Source organism: Taudactylus pleione, unplaced genomic scaffold (assembly GCF_031769625.1).
Source record: "Taudactylus pleione unplaced genomic scaffold, aTauple2 ptg000711l, whole genome shotgun sequence".
Classification (NCBI taxonomy): domain Eukaryota; kingdom Metazoa; phylum Chordata; class Amphibia; order Anura; family Myobatrachidae; genus Taudactylus; species Taudactylus pleione.
In genome coordinates this window covers 11,265,200-11,289,210 of record NW_028285113.1, presented here as the reverse complement: position 1 = coordinate 11,289,210, position 24,011 = coordinate 11,265,200, and the positions used below count along the sequence as shown (strand labels likewise).

General features: G+C 49.3%; 1 protein-coding gene across 3 annotated transcripts in view; it reads left to right on the top strand.

Moving 5' to 3' along the window:
• The window catches only part of CWF19L2 (CWF19 like cell cycle control factor 2), a 190,736-nt gene that overhangs the window by 107,082 nt on the left and 59,643 nt on the right, over window positions 1-24,011 (top strand). For all 3 annotated transcript variants that reach the window (XR_015872510.1, XM_088456757.1, XM_088456758.1), the window contains exons 11-12: window positions 6,482-6,607; window positions 10,233-10,370. Coding sequence is in view for 2 of the 3 variants with exons in the window: in XM_088456757.1 (XP_088312883.1) it covers window positions 6,482-6,607; window positions 10,233-10,370 (264 nt within the window). In the remaining variant the exon portion in view is untranslated. The remainder of the gene's footprint in view (window positions 1-6,481; window positions 6,608-10,232; window positions 10,371-24,011) is intronic.

Sequence of the window (24,011 nt, the reverse complement as noted above, 5' to 3'; positions counted from 1 at the left end):
GTGGCGGGATCTCCAGAGCTCCTGTTACGCCACTTGGACCTGACCATTGCCCTGCTGCAACGGCACGGCTGGCTAATCAACTGGCAGAAGTCCACTCTAATCCCGTCTCGGAGGATTCTGCATCTTGGAGCCTTATTGGACTCGGGACAGCAAAAGATCTTCGTGATGGAGGAAAAGATCTCTGCTTTACAGTCAAGGGTGCGCAGTTGTCTGCACAGCCGCCGGGTGTCTCTACACTCGGCGATGAGGTTACTGGGCTCCATGGTGTCGGTGTTCGACATGGTGGAATATGCCCAGTTTCACTCCAGACCTCTGCAGCACCTGATCCTGTCAAAGTGGAACGGGCTGCCTCAGTCTCTGAAGTCCCAGACGATTGTGCTCACCCCGGAGGTTCGCCTGTCCCTTGCTTGGTGGTTACAGACGACCCACCTCAGCGAGGAACGTCCGTTCTGGGTTCCAAATTGGGTCCTGTTGACAACGGACGCCAGTCTTCGGGGCTGGGGAGCAGTTTCGGGTCCACAACTGTTCCAGGGCAGGTGGACGCCGACAGAAGCGGAGCTTCCAATCAATATCTTGGAACTCTGTGCGGTCTTCAATGCTCTCCAGCAGGCACATCGGTTTCTCCAGGGTCACCCGGTACAGGTCCAGTCGGACAACGCTACCACCGTGGCCTACATAAACAGGCAAGGAGGAACCCGAAGCCGGGCGGCTCTCGTAGAGGTGTCTCGGATCCTGGTTTGGGCGGAGCGCAATCTTCCGGCCATATCAGCGGTCTTCATCCCGGGAGTGCTAAATTGGGAGGCGGACTTTCTAAGTCGCCAGGACATTCATCCGGGGGAATGGTCCCTGCACCCGGACGTTTTTCAACTACTGGTGGACAGATGGGGTCTTCCAGAGATCGACCTCATGGCGTCCCGGCACAACAACAAGTTGCCGGTGTACGGGTCTCGCACAAGAGACGAAGGGGCGTCTCTGGTGTATGCTCTGTCCGTCCGGTGGACGTTCCGGTTCGCATACCTGTTCCCTCCGGTCTCCCTTCTTCCACGGGTAATCTGGAAATTCAAACAGGAAGGAGGGACGCTCCTGTTGATAGCTCCCGCGTGGCCCAGACGGCACTGGTTCTCAGACCTTCAGGGTCTGTCCGTGGACAGTCCTCTGCGGTTGCCGCTACGACCGGACCTCCTGTCTCAGGGTCCTTGTCGTCACCCGGACCTGACTCGGCTGTCTTTGACGGCGTGGCTGTTGAGACGGCCATGCTGAGGTCCCGGGGGTTTTCCAGCTCTGTGGTGCATACCATGTTGCGAGCTCGGAAACCGTCTTCCGCGAGGATATACCATCGCGTGTGGCATACGTTCTTCCAGTGGTGTCGACCGAGAGGTTATGCACCGCGGGAGTTTCGTCTGTCTCGGATTCTTTCCTTCCTGCAAGCGGGACTAGATCATGGGCTTCGCCTTGCTCCTTTGAAGGTACAGGTTTCGGCCCTGTCTGTCTGGTTTCACCGTAGGATTGCTACAATCCCGGATGTGCGCACCTTTATGCAAGGTGTTGTCCGCATTCAGCCGCCCTTTGTTCCACCTGTGGTGCCTTGGGATTTGGCTGTGGTCCTGAGGGCTCTCCAAGGACCGCCGTTTGAACCACTGGGATCAGTGGATCTTAAATGGCTAACAGCTAAGACTGTTTTACTTCTGGCTATTGCTTCGGCCAGACGTGTTTCTGAGTTAGGGGCTCTTTCTTGTAGACCCCCTTTCTTGGTTTTTCATGGGAACAGGGCAGTACTCCGCACTCGGCCCGAGTTTCTTCCCAAAGTTGTTTCCCAGTTTCATGTTAACGAGGAAATCGTTGTTCCGGCCTTTAACTCACCGGGTCTTTCCGTGGGTGAGGCCTCTTTGGATGTTGTGCGGGCCTTAAGGACTTATGTTGACCGCACTTCTTCGTTTAGGAAGTCGGACGCTTTGTTTGTCCTCTATGGCTTCCGTAAAAAGGGTTGGCCTGCTTCAAAGCAAACTTTGGCAGCCTGGATCCGTATGGCTATTTCTGAAGCTTATCTTCATGAAGGCCTACCGGTTCCTCCTTCTCTGAAGGCTCATTCCACTAGGTCTGTGGGTCCTTCATGGGCAGCTCGACGTGGTGCCTCTGCAGTCCAGATCTGCAAGGCTGCTACGTGGTCCTCTGTCCATACCTTCGTAAGGTATTACAGGTTTGACACCTTTGCCTCTCAGGATGCTTCCTTCGGGCGGCGGATTCTCCTTTCTGCACAGGAGCGTCCCCACCCTTATAGGATACTGCTTTGGGACATCCCCAAGGTATCCTGTGGATACCCTATGGACCCTGAAGTAGAAAATATGAGATATGGTAAGAACTTACCCTTGTTATCTCTATTTCTACGAAGTCCATAGGGTTCCACAGGACTCCCGCCCTGTCGCACCTGTGCTGCAGATGGGCTTTGCTCTGGTCACCGGTTTTCCGTCTCCCTCTGGTGAGAATGTGATACTTGTATGTGTCCAGATCTTTGTTCTCTCTCTTCCTTCTCCTCCTCCGGCCTATGGCTTGGTAACTAACTGAGGTGCCTTGGCTCGGGGGCGGGGTATAGGAGGGGGACCTAGTGCATCCTGGGAGGCTGAAAGCTTAACTCTTTGGTGCCCTGCGACTGACGTCACACCTATACCCCAAGGTATCCTGTGGAACCCTATGGACTTCGTAGAAATAGAGATAACAAGGGTAAGTTCTTACCATATCTCATATTATACCTGCCCCACTCATACAGCACCCCATATACCTGTCCCACTCATACAGCACCCCCATATACCTGTCCCATTCATACTGCACCCCCATATACCTGTCCCGCTCATACAGCACCCCCATATACCTGTCCCACTCATACAGCACCCCCCATATACCTGTCCCACTCATACAGCACCCCCATATACCTGTTCCACTCATACAGCACCCCCCATATACCTGTCCCACTCATACAGCACCCCCATATACCTGTCCCATTCATACAGCACCCCCATATACCTGTCCCACTCATACAGCACCCCCATATACTTGTCCCACTCATACAGCACCCCATATACCTGTCCCATTCATACAGCACCCCCATATACCTGTCCCATTCATACAGCACCCCCCATATACCTGTCCCACTCATACAGCACCCCCATATACCTGTCCCATTCATACAGCACCCCCATATACCTGTCCCATTCATACAGCACTCCCATATACCTGTCCCACTCATACCGCACCCCCATATACCTGTCCCACTCATACCGCACCCCCATATACCTGTCCCATTTATACAGCACCCCATATACCTGCCCCACTCATACAGCACCCCCATATACCTGTCCCACTCATACAGCACCCCCATATACCTGTCCCACTCATACAGCACCCCCCATATACCTGTCCCACTCATACAGCACCCCCATATACATGTCCCACTCATACAGCACCCCCATATACCTGTCCCACTCATACAGCACCCCCATATACCTGTCCCACTCATACAGCACCCCCATATACCTGTCCCACTCATACAGCACCCCCATATACCTGTCCCACTCATACAGCACCCCCATATACCTGTCCCACTCATACAGCACCCCCATATACCTGTCCACTCATACAGCACCCCCATATACCTGTTCCACATGTAAATTAACATATTTTCCTGTACTTTGCACATTTTCTCTCCAGAATTTACATGTCTTTATTGACCAAATTAAGTTACTTAAACAATTATTTTTACCTTATTAGTCATTAAGGAGGGTGTCCTAGTGGTTCTGAACCAAGTCCCGACATTTTTAGCCAAAAATCGGGGTTTTGCACAACTTATCAGCTGCTCATGATGTGATAAAAGCTTTTCGCCGCAAATAGTATAGAGAATTCATACCCGCGATAAGTTGTGGCGAATAGGATAGCGTGATAAGTACAAATTAGCATGATAAGCCATCTTTCACAACAAAGCAGCTTATTGCAGCTAATTGAATTTCCCCCTATGCCTTTATATATTGTGCACACAAAAAAATGAGGCGCTATATTTTGGGCATCATGTGCAAATTCAAAACAAGAGTCAAACATCTCACTTTTTGCAAGTCCTATACTCATAGTCCATAACATAACATTGAGATGAGGTTAAAGTAAAATACACTTTAACCAGTTAGGGCTAAATTAGCCAAACCATTTAAATATACAGCGTGCTGCTTTGGTGAAGGTGTTTCGTGACTAGACAATTGGCACCATTGCAAATAACCGACGTGGAACCTGCGGCGCACCACTACCATTGATGTGAGTGGTAAACGTCGGCTCCAAAGTTGCATGAGGGCCAACCAACAAGCTACAGTGGAGCAGCTCTCCGTCAAAATTAACCTGGGGGCCACCAAACGTGTCTAAAACAACAGTTCAGTGAACCCTGCCGCGTATGGGGCTCTGAAGCAAATGGATGGTCACTACTCTAGGCCAACGAAGGTGCATCGGCGGGAAAGGCTTCAATTTTCACGCCTGTATTGGAATTGGACCTCCGTTGATTGGCGAAGGATTGCCTTCTCCGATGAGTCATGTTTTCTGCTTCATCGAACGGATGGACGTTGGCGTGTCATGCGAGAAACATCGGAGAACAAACACCCTGCAACCATTGTTGGAAGAACACAAGCTGGTGGTGGCAGCATTATGGTCTGGGGAATGTTTTCATGGCATTCTCTGGGCCCACTCATCCATGTGGAAGGCACCCTCAACCAATTTGGTTATGAATCCATCCTTGGAGAGCACGTACACCCATACATACTGATTGTCTTCCCTGAGCCAGATGGGATCTTCCAGCAAGACAATGCGACATGCCACGCGGCTAGAAATGTCCGATGGAAGTTTTACTCGAGCTCGTCCAACTACTAAGTACTTCCCTGGCCCCCTAATTCCCCGGACTTGAACCCAATTGAGCATCTTTGGGATCACCTCCAGCTTTGTTCGCTCTGTGGCTACTCCACCACGCACCCTCCAGCAGCTGTGGCATGGCACCAGATACCTGTGCCAATCTATCAGCATCTTACTGAGTCACTCCCAGCCCGTCTAGCTGCTGTCCGTGCTGCACACGGTGGTTACTCTGGCTATTAGCTGGCTATTAATAATGTGACTCGACTGCGTGTGTGTGTGTGTATGTATGTATGTGTGTATATATGTATATATATATATATATAATTTTTTTTTTACACCACATTCACCTGTCCCTGCATGATAGCAGATAAGAAAACATCAGGTAACATGTACGAGACAGGAGAGTATGGGAGCTGTCCCTGGAAATAAAAGGGGGGCATGAACCAACTTTTGGTTGAGTACATGGATTCTAAGACCCCTTCCTGGGAACAGAAGGGGCAGGGGCTATCTCTCCCTACTAGATGCATGTAAGGTTTCTGGTAACAAAAAGGGGTAATTTAATGAACAGTTATTTAAAATACATAGGCCGAAATGACGCCATTTTAGAACATGGTAAGTGCCTAGTGGGGGGGGGGGGGGGGGCACGTGACTGGACACCATGCAGAGTTGATGTGTGCTGACAACATGAATACTACTGGAAACCCTTTTACCACCCTGGGGTGCGTGGGAGGTAATTTAGAAAAGGTGTCATTATACTGAAACATTACTTCATTAACAAAAACGTATTTTGCTGAATGTGTGGTGTTGTCCTAGCATATAAATTCTCATGGGCCGTGTGTCACTGGAGTCTGAGGAAGTGTTTTTATACCGTTGCAGAGCAAATATGCACATAAATATAGCAATGTGGGACAATGTGGTTAGGTGCATATATTTTGCTAAAATCCAAACATAATAACGCCCTAGTTATAAATAGGGGCTGTTAAGCTTGTCATACTGTATTTGTGATACGCCCATGATTCGCGCTGTCTGATGCGGGGTCCACGCGGTGCTGACCATTTCCAGGCCTGCAGCGACACGCAGCACATTTCCAAATGCTTTAATAGCATGCGATTCACAAATCACCTCCTGCTTAGTGTTTTATAAGATAATAGCTACATCGCAGAAGGCCTCCTGTGTTCCCCTTCTATTTCATTGTGCTTTTACTACTTTTCATTTTCCCAAAGAAAAATCTCCCAATGCGAAGAGATCTAATCATTTTGTTAAAGGGTAGAAAAACACAGTAAGATTCATTAGCAATAAATTTTAAATGCCGTCTGCACGTATGAATAATTTAATATGCACTTCAGAAAGAAACACTCCAGCTCTGTGACTTAAATACCTCATGTGTAGTTTAAAGTTTCCTAGCGCCGTGGAAGTTTTATTCTGAATTTATGTAAATGAGAATCGCATTCTACATCACAGATAGGGAATACTGCGATAAAATGAGGTCATGAATGGTGCAGTACTGGACTACTTATGGCTTTTCTCCTGTTTGTCAGAGCATTCTGGGAGTTTGAACAGTATGCGTGAGCTATATAAATTAATGATAACCTTTTTTTTTTAATAGGGATCCAGCACAAGAGAAGAACAAGAGATTCTCCTAGTCAGGACAGATCAGTCTGGGCGAGCTTGGCCTCTGAAATCAATGTCCGATCCAGTGGAGCCAAGAGGAGGAAGGAGAAAAAGACAGATGGTAAACTAAATTTATGCATTTTAGGGCTCGGAACACATGGGCGCTTCTTAAATGGAGCTCATTTAGCTTTGCAGATTGCGTCCATGATATGTACAGAGTTCAACCTGTGCACTCACTTTCATTGTTCTCTGAACTCTGTTCTCCTCAAATTAAATCAATTAACCTTGTTTGCTGAATCGATGCGCTACGATTACCATCATGAACACAGCTGAGATGGAGCACGGAACGCGCCAGCGTGTATGTTCAGGAAAGTTAACTGAGCGTAAAAAGTTGCAATTTGTCATATGGCAGATTTCTTTAGTATAGACATCACTATAGTGTGTAAGCGTATGCAGTCGGGGGGGAAATGATCCTGCCGGTGAAACGCGTAGATCTTTTGTGAGCATAATAAAATTGGCCATCGGAGAGCAGGTAGTAGAAGCACATTGGCGCTGACGTCTTTGTTAGGCACTGATGACCTTCGCTGTAGGACATACAGCAAGTTTTATCCTCAGGCTTTTCATACTAGGCAAAAGCAGAGATGGGTGGTACACACACTGTGGCCCTGCTTCAGAGGTGGAGTAATGCCCGCGACTTTTGTCACAGCTGCTACTGCGAGTTCATGCCTACTAAGACGCCCACTCTAAGCCACTGTTGGGTGCCCCATCGTTCAGACATGGGCTGCACCATTGGACATTGGAGCAGCTCTATGATAGCTAAGAATGTCTGACGGTAATTTGCCGCCGGTGCCAGACGAACTGCATCTTTCAATGCACTAGTCTTCATTCTAGCACCCTGCACCTGTCACAACCTGTGCAGTACCTCTTTCCTGCCTGGGGTGTCGCTCTTTCCTCTGGTGCCTATTGCACACTTTGGTTTGTATCTGAGCAGTTTGTTACATCAGCTGAGTATGCTGGAAGCACCAGAGCAGAGAGCGACACCCCTGGCAGGAAAGAGGAACTGCCCGAGTTGTGACAGGTGCAGGGTGCTAGAATGAAGACTCTGCACGGTCTAAAGCCTCATACACACTAGACGATATGAACGATAACGTTATCGTTCATCGCGTTCAATATCGTCCATTGTGTATGCAAGAGATCGGTAACGATGCGCGCTCCCGCGTACTTACAGGGCAACCCGGCGATATCATCAGGTTCTGCAAGTATGGGGATGAGCGATGGTGACGTCACTGAACGATATCGTTAATTTTGTAAGCTCAATGACGTTAACGACATTGAGCCCGGCAATGCAGGGAAAACACTTAACGATATTGCTCATGGAGCCTATTGTTAAGTATGTATGAGCCTTTACACTGCGCAGTCACTAGCCAGGAACAACCATTGGAATTGCATTGATTTCCATGCAATTCCAATCTCTGTACCCGATGGTAAAAATCGCATGCACAGAATTAATAGGAATCCACCTGTGAATCAGGCCCTGTGTATCGGTGGGAATGACACATGTAGGCACGGCAGGCAGCACATGCTTAGTCAGCACACAAGCCAAAGGTTAGAGTCACTAGCAAACAGCAATGCTCCAAGAGCAGACAGAGGTCGTCCATCTTCCAAGATTTAAATGTCATTCGGTGTAAAACTAAAAAGCATTTTCCCTTTTATTTTTAATTGAAATGTACTTATATGGCTTATAAAGCCTCCATTCTGTAAGTGCAGTATTAAATCAGGTCATTGCTGTCCAGCACTTTTATGCTGCCTTTTTTGTATCATGGCACATTGTACCGTTACATGTACACCTAATGCAGAGATGCCATGCTGCACCTTGACATCCCTTTATCTAATATCCCTACACAGTCCATAAAGCACACACAGGCAGGTAGAGGCGATCTCCAGTGTAATAAGCTTTCTTTTTGTTTGCCGGGGAGGTTAGGGATCTAAATGAACTTTTCCTCACTCTGTATTAATAGGAACGCTCATGTTAATGTTCTCTTTCTTTTGAGGGTTTTTCCATTTAGGCTTCCTCTCCTGGGAAATATTCACATCAACATGACTGGCGTGCAGACGTCCTGATGCATGCAATATTCAGCAGATACATTTGCCTAGTAACATATTAGACTAGCATCCTACCGCTGCATACTAAGCTTTAGTTATTGTTTGCCATAAAAGAGAGATGCTCGTTCACTTGCGGTTTCCATAAATTGTTTTTTGTTTTTTTTTTCTGGACAAAACAAAGCTCGTGTGCAATTTATTATGCAATTTTTTATTTTCTCTGAATGTACAATATCAGCAGTTGTAGAATATCCTATCTTGAATGGCCACTATACCTAAAATATACATCTGTATTATATGAGCTAACAATGGGCCTGATTCAGAGCCGCTCGTAAGCGGCCGCTCGTTCGCTCCGAGCGATGTTTGCCCAACTGCGCATGCATATGGATCGTTATACGCATGCGCGAACCAGTCAGTGCGGTCGAAATTCATGTGCTCGCAAAATAGCGAATGCCTGATAATTTGGGTGACAGGAGGAGAGGCGTATGTGGGTGGTAACGGGGGAAGGTGCTTGAAAACGGGGAGTGGAGATCCGAACGCAGGCGTGCTTAAAGGTCAAAACGGGCGTTTTAAGGGTGTGCATAATTAAAACAGCAGCGTCATTGACCACGTCACTGGGTTATTTTATAGCCAGAAACTGCTCGCAAAATTGTGGTAGCAAAAACCAACCACAAGAATAGCGAGCAGTTCATACCCTGGTCGATGTACTTGATTAATCTAATAAATAGCGGACATGACGTAGGATGCGAGCGGCCAAGGGGCGTATTTTTTCAAGAAACGACCGCAAGTTTTGTTCGCTCATTCAGACCTAGAGGCGTGAACAGACCGCAAAGAGTGAATGGTTCATTTGAATAGCCACCCCTATTTTCTGGACGAGCGAGTGCTAATTGCGTCCGGCTCTGAATCAGGCCCTATGATCATAGATGCTTAGGTAAAAGTTCCCTGACCTTGACAGAAGTTGAGTAGCCTGTTAATGGTCCTACCTGGTACCTTCCTTTCTATTAAGCTCCTGAAACTTTTACAGATCCAGCACAATTGTGTTAGACAGACGGTAACCATCAGAGTGTGTGCCCATTATTCTTGGACTGTGCCCTCAAAACGTGTAAAATCTGCTTTATAAACATGCACTAAACACTAAATATTAAAGCCTACGTACATGAGGTCTAAAAATCTACCTGGCAAGTGCTGCATGGTTTGATTGCAAGCATAGATGTCACAAGCATACTAAGTGCGCATCAGTTCCACAGGGACATTTGTATTTTTTTTTTTTTAGCAGAGATTTAAGTGACCAGGGAATAGACGAGATGGCGGAATTTCCCTTGTTATTTAAAAAAAAAAAAAAAAAGTTTATTCATATTAGAAAAATCTTTTAATAAAGTAAAGTAGACATTTATAGTATCCCCGTAAATGTTTCATATCACTGTTTTTGTTTTTTTAGTTTTTGGTCATATTAGTAATGTCCATAAAACTATAAAATATATTACATGACTTCGGCACCAAAATAAAACTTCTATCTCTCCCAAGTATAAATATATATATTTTCTGAACTCGTTTTATGAATGCCTCTACAAATGATAGTTTAAAGTTAGTAAGTTGAGTGGTGATTGTGTGATGTAGGTTGTACTATATGTTGCTTTGTGTTGCAGGCTGAGACACATATTGATAAGGAGAGGGTCCGATACTTCCACGATGACGATGACCAGAGTCTTCAAGATCTTGTCAAGAGAGAGAAGATGGGTACAGCCGAAGACCAGAATAAACTTTATATGAGAATGATGTCCAAGGTAGGGTCCAGCATCCTTCAGATTATGCCATGTGTGTCTGTATCAGGAGTCAGGCCTATGACATTGATTGTCAGAAATAGTGGGTATGGAATTCAGTAGGTTGTACTGGATTGGCCCTGTAAAGAAGGCTCTAGTGATGTGTAGCTCATTAGCTGCACATTTTGTTGTGGTCATCTAACATTTTCCCTGCCTGTGAGTGCATTGCGATTGTATTCTGCAGGGTGAATAACTGCAACACGCACCACAATGGAGTTGGCTATAAGGATTGCTGGGCTCTTTAACTATGACTCCCATGATTTATACATGAAAAACTGGGATACTCATGAGCTCTGGGGGTTGCTTCTGAGTCGTACGCAGCGGCAATGTTTGACACGGTGGAGCGTTTTTTTTTTTTTTTCCTATGTGCATGTGTCACCAATTTTTTTATGTACGGGTCTAATTTCGATGCACTGTATCAGCAATGAGAGGGGCGTTCCTGGTAAGGAGGTAACAGTGGGGTGTCTAAAAAGTCGCATGGAGATGTTGCCTCTTATGGGGAGTGTTGGAGGCATGTTGCTGTGGTGTGTAAAGAGAAGTCGACATGCCGTGAATGTGGACATGGACTTTCGGTTGACCACCAATGTCGACATTCAAAAATGTTGGGATGGTCAAAATGACGGCGTGTTCATTAGAATGTCAACACGTTTATTCCCCCCCCCCCCCCCCTGCTTATTTTAGCCTAACCATAAACCCAGCCCTAAAAATAAGCTAAAATCTGTATGCCGATATGTTAAATGTGGACTTATTGGTTGTCTGCCTAAAGTCCATGTCGACATTCAGGTCCTGTCGGAATTCTGAGTTCCGGGTTTCTGTACGGCTCTTGTGTCGCGGTCATATCGTGGAAAGCCTTTGCATACAAAGCTGCTGAACTGCTCACATAGAGGGGTCCATACACAGGCAGACAAGCTGCATCTGCCATGGGACTTCTGCCAGTTGGCCGATAATGCATCACCAGGCGCGCCGAGCGTTATTTCAGCGTCTGCAGATGCTGACATTGGGCGTCTCAGTCCTTGCACACATGGATGTACACCAGGGAAGGCCTTTGTAGCGGCATTCGCATAAGGACGCGACTGCGGCAAAAGGAGACTCCACTTCTGCGCCCGATTTAGAATCCGCCCCCTGATGACTGTAATATGAAGTAGTGATAATCTATTTGACCGTCTCCTGTTAATTTGACAACATCATTAAGGTAAAATAAGTATGTTTGATGGGAAAACCGGGACACATGGGAGCCGTATCTATGGCAACCACAAGGAATCTTTGATGGGCTAACTGGGACACATGGGAGTTGTATCTATGGCAACCACAACAAATACACAGAGCCCATATGCAGGGGAACACTCAACAATGCATCGTAATAGAATGCACCCAGTTGTTATGTTTCCCGTCGCTTTAACCATTTCAGTCTCTATTATGTATCTGAGGATTCCGGGCGATTGGTCAACAATAAAAAGGTCGACACATTCTTAATGTTTACATTAACAAAGTCAACATGGTCATTAGGTCGACCGTCATTAGAAAACTTGTATTTAGGTCAACAGGGTTACATGGTCGACAGTTTAAAAGTCCGACATTTTACATGTTGACACAGAAATGTTATGTTTTTTTCATGATTTTTAGGGTTAGGATAAAATCACAAAAAAAATTGTAGAGAAATGGTGAACCTTTTGGCTGTGTCGATCATTTAACCCTGTCGACCTCAATACATGTCTCCAGAATGATGGTCAAATAAGAAGAAAGTTGTGGTGCGCTCAGGGGCATTGGAATCAATATATCTTAGTTTATGTTAATTAATGTCTTGCTATGACTCCCTTTGTGAAAGAGACTAAGTACCAGGGAAGTTGCTTACATCCTTGGAAAACTTTTATTTGTGAATCTTTGTAAAGTCCCAACTTTTAAATTTGTAGGGAGGGTGTTCTTAAAAATAGTCCATACAAATGAGTAATGTCTTATATATGTCTCTTCATATAGTTCCAAGCTTTAAAACACAAATTGGTTGGGTGTTCTTAAATAATTGGTGATCGTAGTCTTGAATGATTGGTGATGGTGTGGTGCCCCTCTTCGCTCTCCTCCTCAAATATAATATGGCACAGTATCAGGAACTATGGGTGACACTGTTCTGCAGGATAGGGTAAGAAGCTTTGTACTTACCCCACGCTGTTGTGTTTGTTCTGCTAAATTCGTCCTGCTGGTTCCCTTGGTCCCAGTACTCATAGAGGTGGTGGTGGGGGTTATCAAAATATATATATATATATATATATATATATATATAATATATATAATGTCAAGCAATGTGGTTCTATATATGAACTAGACACTACGCTTGTATCTAATATAGTACTGTTATTAATAAATCAGTAGTGACTACTAGAGTCCTATATTAAAAATCAAGGGCATATATACATCATTGCTCTGATGTCTCCTTAATAAATAAATAGTCCAATCTTATAAAGTTCAAATGTGGTGGGGAATATGCCCCAACGCGTTTCATCCAATGATGGTCAACAGAATGACCATGTCGTCCTTTTTACTGTTGATATTCGGAGACAGTCGACCTTCTGATTGCCGATCTTTATTCTGTCGACCTTTTTATACCACACACATATCTAATGATATAACTTCTAATATCTCCAAATGTTCAAAATCATATTAGAATAGAATACCATTATCTATATCATACTATATCAGAGTATTTTCCTATTACTACAGAAATGATTGGCTTTATAAAGTGACTAAATGTTACTATCATCTACTTCTCTCCGTGGTTCTGCAATGCAGCTCCCCGCTTTCCTGGGGTTACTCAGCGAGCTGGCTATGTACTTACATCCAGAGAACTAACCACATGAGATATTCACATGAAAAGGAATTTTTTTTTTTTTTTTCAATCTGATGCAGAAAATCTATGTGTGAGAGCGAAATGTATTATGTATAACGCTGCTGATGTATTTAACGTTTGATGAATATGTGCATATTGTACCTACGACCTCTATTCTATAATCAGATCTGTATACCATGGTTTAGAAAGGTAAGAGTATTCGGTGTGTCTACTTGTACGATGCTAGCAGCGGCTACAGCACAAATACACTTGTCACTTCCATGACGCCAGAGCAGCGTCCTAATATCCTACATTATACAAAGATGTAGCTAGATATCATAACTGATTTTGAAGACTGAACTGTCTCATCATCCGGCAGCTCTGCCATTATTGCTTACAATCAGAGCTCGGTTTGGCTAATCTCTTCTGACTGGTGCCAAATGCGTGAAATCATTACTAAGTACAGATGTCTGCGTTGTCATGCGTTACCCCGCTGCCACTAGAACGTGTCATGAGGTCTGTGCATGGTTCTTACTAAATTAAATCTCTGCTCCAGCAGCGCGCTCCATTCGTGACCTGACTGGAGATCATCAGATTGTTCCAATAACTGGAGCGGCCGTCTCCTTACCTCGTGTCACCATACCATATGTGGCACAGGCATAAAACATTGCGATCATGATCGGTTACCGTTTGCAATCATAAAATGTAAATGTTGCGCATAAAATATACTTCTGAAAAGTGCTTACGGCCAAAAAATATGCAAATCTCTCTCTTCTGAGAAGTAAGATCTTCAACATCTGTAATCCCCACATAAATGTACAGCGGTGTCTTTATTATACAAGTCAGGGTTTGTCTGGCTCACTGCTAATGGCAACAGCAGAGATGGCATAAAACGTAGGTTTAAATCTTTGCCACCTCTTCTCTGCATTGTCATTTTAAGAGGATAGGGGCAAAGGTTGCGGTATGAGGACATTATTATTATCCTATATGTATATGGCGCCATTAGGTGACTGCAGCGCCTAACTAAGTACATAAATAGAGAATGAGCAGAACAAAAAAGCAGCGACTTGCAGTAAAAAAAACATTGCAGCACAAGGACGTGTTTTATAAGGGATTTGTTCGAAATGCCGCTGGTCAGAATCCCGGCTCTAGAATCCTGACCGCTGACATCGATACGGTAAGTATTAGTTGGGGTATGGGTTAGGGTTAGGCACCAGGAGGAGGGTTAGGGTTGGGCTGCAGGGTGCGAGATTTAGGGTTAGGCTGTGGGAAAGGTGGGTTAGGGGGAGGATAAGGGTATTTACCTGCATGCTTCAAAATTCTGACTGTTGGGATTCCACTGTCGGTTTTCTGACCGCCGGGATCCTGTACCCAACCCATTAAAAACATCGCTGTATTATAGTGGTCATAATACTCAAATAAGCAGCAGGGTGGCTGAAACCAAGGGTTAGTTGTCATGGTGGGGAGTATGTGATAGTATAAGTAAGGGAGGGAGAAGCACGTGAGGAAAGAGGACTCTGCTCGAGACAGGTTACATTCTAAAGAGATGGGGCAGACAGACGGGGATGATGCAGATGGTGGAGACAGTGAGCAGAGAGCATGGGGCAGTGAGTTGGGATGAGAGCTGGATGGCTATGGTGAAGTAGTGGGTCCTGAGAGCCCGTTTGACGTTTTGTGGAGAGTCTGATGAGGAGAGGGAGAGAATTCCAGAGGTAAGGAGCAGCACGGGCAAAATCATGAAGGTGGGAATTTAAACCTAAATGCGAACACGTTGTTACCACACAGATATACCCCTTCAGCCAAAAGTAGAGATGCGACTCAGCTGTGTACAGCTTTTCTTCACCTGTAGTTGTATCTGCTCCGCTCCAGCGCATACGCAGTGCGGAAACTCCCAAGATCTTTGCGCAAAATTGATTTGTGTTTTTAAATCTGATCTTTCTAATTTTTCCTTTATTTTTTCATTTTATGATACGCTTTGTATTTGCTACATCGAAAAATGTTTTGCATGGACAGGAATGGCACAGCATTATGCCAGTGGCACCCAGGTGCTTTGTGCACATGCAGGAGCACCGAAAGATGGGAAGAGGGGTGGGCACAAAGTTCCGTATACAAGACTTTTGAGGCCGGGCTGCGTAATAGGTGCAGCCACACCACCACGATGGAGTTATTTAGCGATCATTGCGGCATGTAATGACAGCCCGGTGTGCCCAACCCCCCTACTCTTGCCCAGGCCTCCTAGTACCGGAGCCCAATATTTCTACTTCAGGGTCCATAGGGGGTCCACAGGGTTGACCTTGGGGGTTATAGCTGGAACAGGATCCATGGGCACCACACAGTTAAGCTTTTAGCTCCCAGGATGCACTTGGGTCCTCCTCTATACCCCGCCCCCGAGCCACAGGCACCTCAGTGTAAGCTGGTGCCCGGCCGGAGTCGGTCACCGCGCAGGGGGGCTGCAGGAGCAGCCCCCAGAAGCTTTTTTATTTATTTATTTATTTTAGTTTCTTTTCTACTTCAGGGTCCATAGGGGGTCCACAGGGTTGACCTTAGGGGTATAGCTGGATCTGGATCCACGGGCACCACGCAGTTAAAGCTTTGCTGCTCCCAGGATGCACTTGGGTCCGTCCTCCTCTATGCCCCGCCCCGGCCGCAGGCACCCCAGTTTTAGTTGGTGCCCGGCCGGAGTCGGGTCACCCTGTCGCAGTGGGGCTGCAGGAGCAGCCCCTAAGCTTTATTTTAAAAGAGAAATTTTTTTATTTTTTTCTACTTTTTTTACACTTTTAGAGCGGCAGCATCAGACTGTCCTTTAGGACGTCCACGCTGCCGCTCCTTCTCCCCGCTGGCGCCGCGACGCCAGTACAGATCTGGGGATCGCGGCGGGACCCCAGAGCCTGTACTAGCCGGGCTCTGGGGACTCCCTTGACTGCTGCCGGACGCGACGGGGATCAGGTAAGCCGCGGGTCGCCGCGTGCGGCGGCCCGCGGATACTTCAATGCAGTCAGGAGCCTCCGGTCTCTGGGGACAGACCGGAGGCGCTAGCAGCGGCGGCGGGCTCCCCTTCAATTGAGGAATACCCCGCGTGTCCGCTAGACCACCAGGGTATCAGGCTGGTAGCGGGACTGGCAACCCGGGGGTTAATTGCTAGCCAGGGGAGGCAGCCTTCCCTGTCTAGCGGCTCCTCCCCTCAGCTCAGCGCGCCTTTCAACTAGGAGTCTGGCGTCGCTGAGCTGCTCTTATCTCTCGGCCACTCCTCCTCTGAGGTCTCCGGCGGCCATCTTTACTGGCACATCGCAGACTCCCAGGCGGTATCAAGTGGACCGCGCCCCCTGTGTACCTCTCCCCTGCTAAAGGACAGTGTACACAGCGCTATAGCCCTCCCGGACACTGAATCTGGGTGGTTGATTGTAGCGGAAGGTGCAGTGAGTACTAACTTTTCTGCATTGTATGTGACTATTGCTAGTGCTGCCTGTCTGTGACTTATTCTCCTTGCTGTCAGCTTATAACTATCCCTTTCCTTCTCCTACGGCCCGCAGGTGTGTGGGGGAAGGGCGTTTTTCTGAGACCCTCACTTATATAAAACACGTATTTGTGGGGTCAGTCACATACTGTTGTGTGCTACACAGTACCATATCTGGGCTGTTGTGTCGCATACTGGTGAGTGCGCGGGTGTTAAAACCGTAATTCCTCTGGTGATACCTATTTCTTGTGATTTACGGTATCATGTCTGATGAGGAGACTGAGCGCTCTGTGGCTCCTGTGTTATTTTCCTGCAGACGCTGTGCTGCTGGAGTTGATGGGGAGGACTTATCTCAGGATGGTCTGTGCGGGCGGTGCCAGCTGGTACCGGGCCCCTCCAACCCCCCTGTATCACAGGACCCTCCTTGGGCGATGTTTTCACAGGTGCTGGCGTCTATTGCGGACCGGTTATCGGTCCCATCAGCGGTCCCTTCTAGGGCGTTGCCGCAGCCCACCATCCCCCATTCCCCGGGGGTTCCACAAATGTTGCGGTCTCCCCCCGGGGCCCAGACTGTGGGTCCTTACTCGGGACTGCCTGTGTATGTGCAGTCTGTAGTGCCTTTGCAGAGTTTTGCTCCGACGGCTCCTCCGCCTTGGGTGGATGTTCTATCCAGCTCCGTACAGAGTCTGGCGGCTTCATCCTCGGCGTTTCAGTCCATGTTGCAAGGTGATGTGCCACCAAGGGTGTCTAAACGTCCGGTTGTGAGTTCACTAGCTGCGCAGTTGTCGGACTCGGAAGTGTCCTCAGATGATGGAAAAATCCATGAGGACTCTGACTCTGATGGTCCTCTTAATGTTCCAGCCTTAGTTAGGGCGGTGCGGGCTATCCTACATGTTGAGGATGATGCGCCGGCTCCTAGGTCGAAGTTTCCTAATTTTAAAAAGGCCAAGGTGACTTCAACTGTGTTCCCCCTGTCTGATCAATTATCGGATCATATGGCGGCGGCCTGGCAATTACCTAGTAAGAGGTTCCATCCACAGAAGAGGTTGGCGGCGAACTATCCTTTTCCTGAAGCTCATTGCAGGAAATGGGAAACTCCGCCGGCGGTGGATTCCCACGTTACCCGCTTGATCAAAAGCGCGACGCTGCCATTGCCGTCTATCTCCTCTTTGAAGGATCCCACGGACAGGAAGGTGGAGACTTGTTTAAAGTCCATTTATTCTCTTTCCGGGGCGGTGGCTCACCCGTCCATGGCTATCTCCTGGGTGGCTAAAGCCATTGAGGCATGGGCCAATGCCTTGGAGGATACCTTTCCTGATGAGGCTCCGGATATCCAGAGAGCGTTAGTGGGACAGATGCGGGATGCAGCTTCCTATATTGGGGAAGCGTCTTTGGATGCCAGCCTGCTCACTTCTAGGGTGTCGGCTGCAGCGGTGTCTGCTCGGCGCTCCCTGTGGCTGAGGTCCTGGAGGGCTGATGCAGATTCAAAAAAGGGTCTGGAGGCCTTGCCTTTTAATGGTGATTTACTATTTGGTCCGGATTTGGACAAAATAGTGGATACTTTGGCTAAGTCCAAGTCGGCTTTTCTCCCTTCGGCCTCTGCGCCGGCTAAAGTGAGGAGCTCTGCCTTTCGGTCCTTTCGGGTTCAGGGTAAGGCCAAGGGCCAGTCCTTCCCGAGACATTCGGCGACCAAGGCCGCACTCAAGCCCAAGAAGCAGGCATGGAGTGCTCGGCGCCCTTCTTCCAAGCAGGAGGATAAGCCTGCTGCCTGATGGGACGGGCCTCTCTCTGGGGGACCCCAGAGTGGGAGGCCGACTTCTCCAATTCGCCCAGTGTTGGCACAATACCACCACGGATGCCTGGGTTCGAGAAGTAGTCTCTCAGGGGTACGCCCTGTCTTTTCGGTTCAGACCGCCCCACCAGTTTTTCTGTACGAGTCCTTCTCTGGACAAGACCAAGGCTGGTCAGATTCAGGTAGCTATAGAATCCTTGCTACAAGCAGGGGTCATTGTTCCCGTTCCGCAGTCTCAGCGCGGGACGGGGTACTGTTCTACTCTGTTTCTGGTACAGAAACCCAATGGTTCTCATCGCCCTATCCTGAATTTGAAGTCTCTGAACAGATACCTCAGAGTTCCCAGGTTCAGGATGGAAACGTTACGTTCCATCATTCTGGCGATGGAACCCGGGGATTATATGGTCTCCCTCGATATCCAGGACGCCTATCTCCATGTGCCCATAGCACCGGCACATCAGCGGTATCAGAGGTTTGCTATCCTTAACCATCACTACCAATTTCGGGCGTTGCCTTTTGGCCTTTCCACGGCTCCGAGGGTGTTCACCAAGGTGATGGCGGTTATGGCTGCCCACCTTCGGGGTCAGGGTCTACGTCTGTTGCCGTACCTGGACGATCTTCTGCTGCTGGCGAGCTCCCCGGAGGTGCTTCTTCGACATCTCCACCTGACCATTGCTTGTCTTCAAGCACACGGGTGGTTGATAAACTGGAAGAAGTCCTCCCTGATTCCATCAGAGCGGATGGTTCATTTGGGAGCCCTGCTGGATTCTCGTCAGCAACGGATTTTCCTGACTCCAGAGAAGGTCTCCTCCCTGCAGCTGCGGATACACAGTTGCCTGAGCAGTTGCCGCCTGTCGGTCCATTCAGCTATGAGAGTTCTGGGGTCCATGGTGTCGACATTCGACATGGTGGAATTTGCCCAGTTCCATTCCCGGCCCCTGCAGGGGCTGATTCTATCGGAATGGAACGGGTTACTTCACCGGATCCGCTCTCAGATGCTGGTGTTGTCCCCGGAGGTTCGGCAATCTTTGGCTTGGTGGCTTCAGACGGCGCGTCTGGTCGAGGGGCGCCCCTTTTGGATCCCAGACTGGGTCCTGCTCACAACGGATGCCAGTCTTCGGGGTTGGGGGGCAGTGACCGGCTCATTATCGCTTCAGGGTCGTTGGTCCGCGGAAGAAGCACTTCTCCCCATCAACATCCTGGAACTGCGGGCTGTGTACAGGGCCCTGCAGTCGTCCGGCTCCGCTCTTCACGGAAGGGCGGTTCAGGTGCAGTCCGACAACGCCACCACGGTGGCGTACATCAACCACCAAGGGGGAACTCGCAGTCGGGCAGCAATGTCGGAGGTGTCTCGCATTCTTGCTTGGGCGGAGTGTCACGTTCCAGCGATCTCGGCAGTCTTCATTCCCGGAGTCCTCAATTGGGAGGCGGACTTCCTCAGCCGTCACGACGTGCATCCCGGGGAATGGTCGCTTCACCCAGAGGTGTTTCAGCTACTCGTGGACAGGTGGGGGCTGCCGGAGCTGGACTTGATGGCCTCCCGTCACAATCACAAGTTGCCCTTTTACGGGTCAAGGACAAGAGACGCAGGCGCAAGTCTGGTGGACGCGCTGTCGGTGCAATGGACGTTTCACCTGGCGTATCTGTTTCCTCCGATATCCTTACTTCCTCGGGTTCTGCGGAAATTCAAGCAGGACGGCGGCACGCTCGTGCTGGTGGCTCCGGCGTGGCCCAGACGTCCTTGGTACTCCGATCTGAGGTGCCTCTCCATCGACGCTCCGTACCTTCTTCCTCAGCGTCGGGACCTGTTGTCTCAAGGGCCCTGCCTTTACCCAGATCTGGGTCGGCTGTCTTTGACGGCGTGGCTCTTGAGACAGCCGTCTTGAGGTCTAGGGGTTTCTCCAGTTCGGTGATTGGTACCATGCTTAGGGCATGCAAGCCTGCTTCCGCGCGGATTTACCACAGGGTGTGGCACACTTATTTTCAGTGGTGTGAATCCAGAAACTATGATCCGCAGGTGTTTCGGGTTTCCAGAATCTTGGAATTTCTTCAATCGGGTTTGGACCTCGGCTTACGCCTGGTCTCTCTGAAGGTTCATGTGTCTGCTTTGTCCGTGTGGTTTCAGCGACGGATTGCTACACTGCCAGATGTTCACACCTTTTTCCAAGGTGTTCTCAGGATCCAGCCTCCCTTCGTGCCTCCGGTGGCTCCGTGGGACTTGGCGGTGGTGCTGCGGGTCTTGCAGGGTCCTCCTTTTGAGCCGCTTGAGTCGGTGGAGCTCAAGTGGCTGACGTTTAAGACCATTTTTCTCCTGGCAATTGCTTCTGCCAGGAGGGTTTCAGAATTGGGGGCGCTTTCCTGTCGCTCCCCTTTTCTGATTTTTCACCAGGACAGGGCGGTGCTCCGCACTCGTCCTGAGTTTTTGCCCAAAGTGGTCTCAAAGTTCCACATTAATCAGGAACTTGTTGTGCCAGCTTTTTAGTCACCTGATCTTTCCGCTGGTGAGTCTTCCTTAGATGTGGTCCGGGCACTTAGAATCTACGTGGACCGGACTGCTTCTTTTAGGAAGTCGGATTCTTTGTTTGTTCTCTTCGGTTTTCACAAGAGGGGTTGGCCTGCCAACAAGCAAACGTTAGCCCGTTGGCTTCGTTCAGTTATTTGTGAGGCTTATGCACAGGAGGGTTTACCTGTGCCAGCCTCTGTTAAGGCTCATTCCACTCGTTCTGTGGGTCCCTCTTGGGCTGCTAGACGTGGCGCCTCCGCTGTTCAGCTGTGTAAGGCGGCTACTTGGTCTTCAATTCAGACGTTTTTGAGGTTTTATGCGTTTGACACCTTCGCCTCTCAGGATGCATCCTTTGGGCGCCGGGTACTCCTTTCAGCACAGGAGCGTCCCCGCCCTTAGTTGAACTGCTTTGGGACATCCCCAAGGTCAACCCTGTGGACCCCCTATGGACCCTGAAGTAGAAAACAAGAGATATGGTAAGAACTTACCTTTGTTATCTCTGTTTCTACGAAGTCCATAGGGTCCACAGGGCGCCCGCCCTGACGCACCTGGCTTCAAATGGGCTGTGTGGCTGGTCACCGGTTTTCCGTCTCCCATTTCTGTGAGTATGGTTTCTTGTGTGTTCCAGTCTTCCTTCTCTCTGTTTAGTCTCCTCCTCCGGCCTTAGCTGCTTACCAACTGAGGTGCCTGTGGCCGGGGCGGGGTATAGAGGAGGACGGACCCAAGTGCATCCTGGGAGCAGCAAAGCTTTAACTGCGTGGTGCCCGTGGATCCAGATCCAGCTATACCCCTAAGGTCAACCCTGTGGACCCTATGGACTTCGTAGAAACAGAGATAACAAAGGTAAGTTCTTACCAGATCTCTTGTTTTACTACAGACGGCAGCGAAGGGCTGTCTGTACAGACGCCCACGCTGCCGCTCTGATCGCCGACTGGCGCCGCGACGCCAGTACTGATCTGGGGATCGCGGCGGGAGGGCAGAGTCCGTACTAGCCGGACTCTGTCTACCTCCCAGGACTGCTGCCGGAGTCGCCGGGGATGCAGGTGAGCCGCGCGTCGCTGGCTAGCGGCGGCGCGCGGAATGCCTTAAATGCAGTCCTTTAGCCTCCGGTCCTGGGGACAGACCGGAGGCTGCTGGCAGTGGCGGCGGGCCCCCCCCATAACCCGTGGGACCACTAGACCACCAGGGATAAAGGGGCAAGCGGGAAGCCAGCATCCCTGGGGTTATGGCCAGCCAGGGGAGGAAGCCTTCCCTGTTCAGCGGCTCCTCCCCTCAGCTCAGCGCGCCTTTCAGCACGCAGTCTGGCGTCGCTGAGCTGCAGACTCTTCGGCCACTCCTCCTCTGAGGTCTCCAGCGGCCATTTTCTCACAGTGGCAGCGCAGATCTCTCAGGGAGCATGCGGACCGGTCCCCCTGTGTACCTCTCCCCTGATTAAGGACAGCGTACACAGCACTATAGCCCTCCCAGACACTGAATCTGGGCAGGTTGATTGTAGTGTAAAGGTGCAGTGAGTATTACTTCTGCATGGTATGTGACTTTTGCTAGTGCTGCCTGTCTGTGCTTATTTTCCGCTTACTGTCAGCTTATACCTGTCCCTTTACTTCTCCTACAAGCCCTACAGGTGTGTGGGGGAGGGGCGTTTCTACTGACCTCACTTATATAGATCACGTATTTGTGAGGTCCGTCACATACAGTTGTGTGCTACTCAGTGCCATATTGTGGGCTGTTGTTCAGTGCGTTTTACTTCTACCCTGGTGCCAGATATATAATATATTCTGTCATGTCAGACGAGGAGGTTGAGCACTCAGTGGCTCCGATGTTGGCCTCCTGCGGACGCTGTTCTGCAGGAGTGGATAGGGAGGATTTGTCACAGGAGGGTCTGTGTAGTCGGTGCCAGGTGGCTCCTGGCCCATCCAGTCCTTCTCTGACGCAGGAACCACCGTGGGCGATGTTTTCTCAAGTGCTGGTGTCTATTGCGGACCGTCTATCGGTCCCGACTGCTCTCCCTACTAGGGCGTTACCCCAGCCGACCATCCCCCATTCCCCGGGTGTCCCGCAGTTATTGCGGAGTCCTCCTGGGTCTCAGTCGGTGGGTCCCTATGCGGGGTTGCCTATGTATATACAGGCTTCCCCTGTGCCGCAGCAGCCTGTGGTACCTTTTCAGGCCCCTATGGTGATTCCTCCACCCTGGGCGGATGTGCTCTCCAACTCAGTACAAAATTTGGCGTCCGCTTCCTCGGTTTTTCAGTCAATGTTGCAGACTGACATGCCTTCTAGGGGTTCAAAACGCTCACTCATGGCACGGGCTGCTCAGGTATCGGACTCAGAGGGTTCCTCAGATGATGGGGAGGTCTCTGATGACACTGACTCGGACGCCTCGGTCCAGGAAATGGATACCAAGTTGTCCATTAATGTGCGAGCACTGGTTAGGGCGGTGCGAGCTATTCTTCTTATAGAGGATGAGGCACCAGTTCCTAAGTCGAAGTTTCCTAGTTTCAAAAGAACTAAGGTGGCTTCTGCGGTGTTTCCCCTGTCGGATCAGTTGACGGATCATATGGCGGTAGCTTGGCAGGCGCCCAGTAAGAGATTCCTTCCTCAGAAGCGGTTGGCTTCTAATTATCCCTTCCCTGAGGCACATTGTAAAAAATGGGAAACTCCACCGGCGGTGGATTCCCATGTCACCCGTTTAACTCGGGGCGCTACTTTACCATTACCGTCGATATCCTCGCTGAAGGATCCCACGGACAGGAAAGTTGAGACTTGTTTAAAGTCTATTTACTCCCTCTCCGGGGCGGTGGCCCGACCGTCCATGGCCATCTCCTGGGTGGCCAAGGCCATTGAGGGGTGGGCCAATGCATTGGAAGATACCTTCTCGGATGATGCTCCGGATGTCCAGCGGGCGTTGTTGGGACAGATGAGGGACGCTGCTTCTTACATTGGAGAAGCTTCTTTAGATGCTAGTCTGCTGACTTCGCGGGTATCGGCTGCAGCAGTGTCTGCCCGCCGATCCTTATGGTTGCGGTCCTGGAGAGCGGACT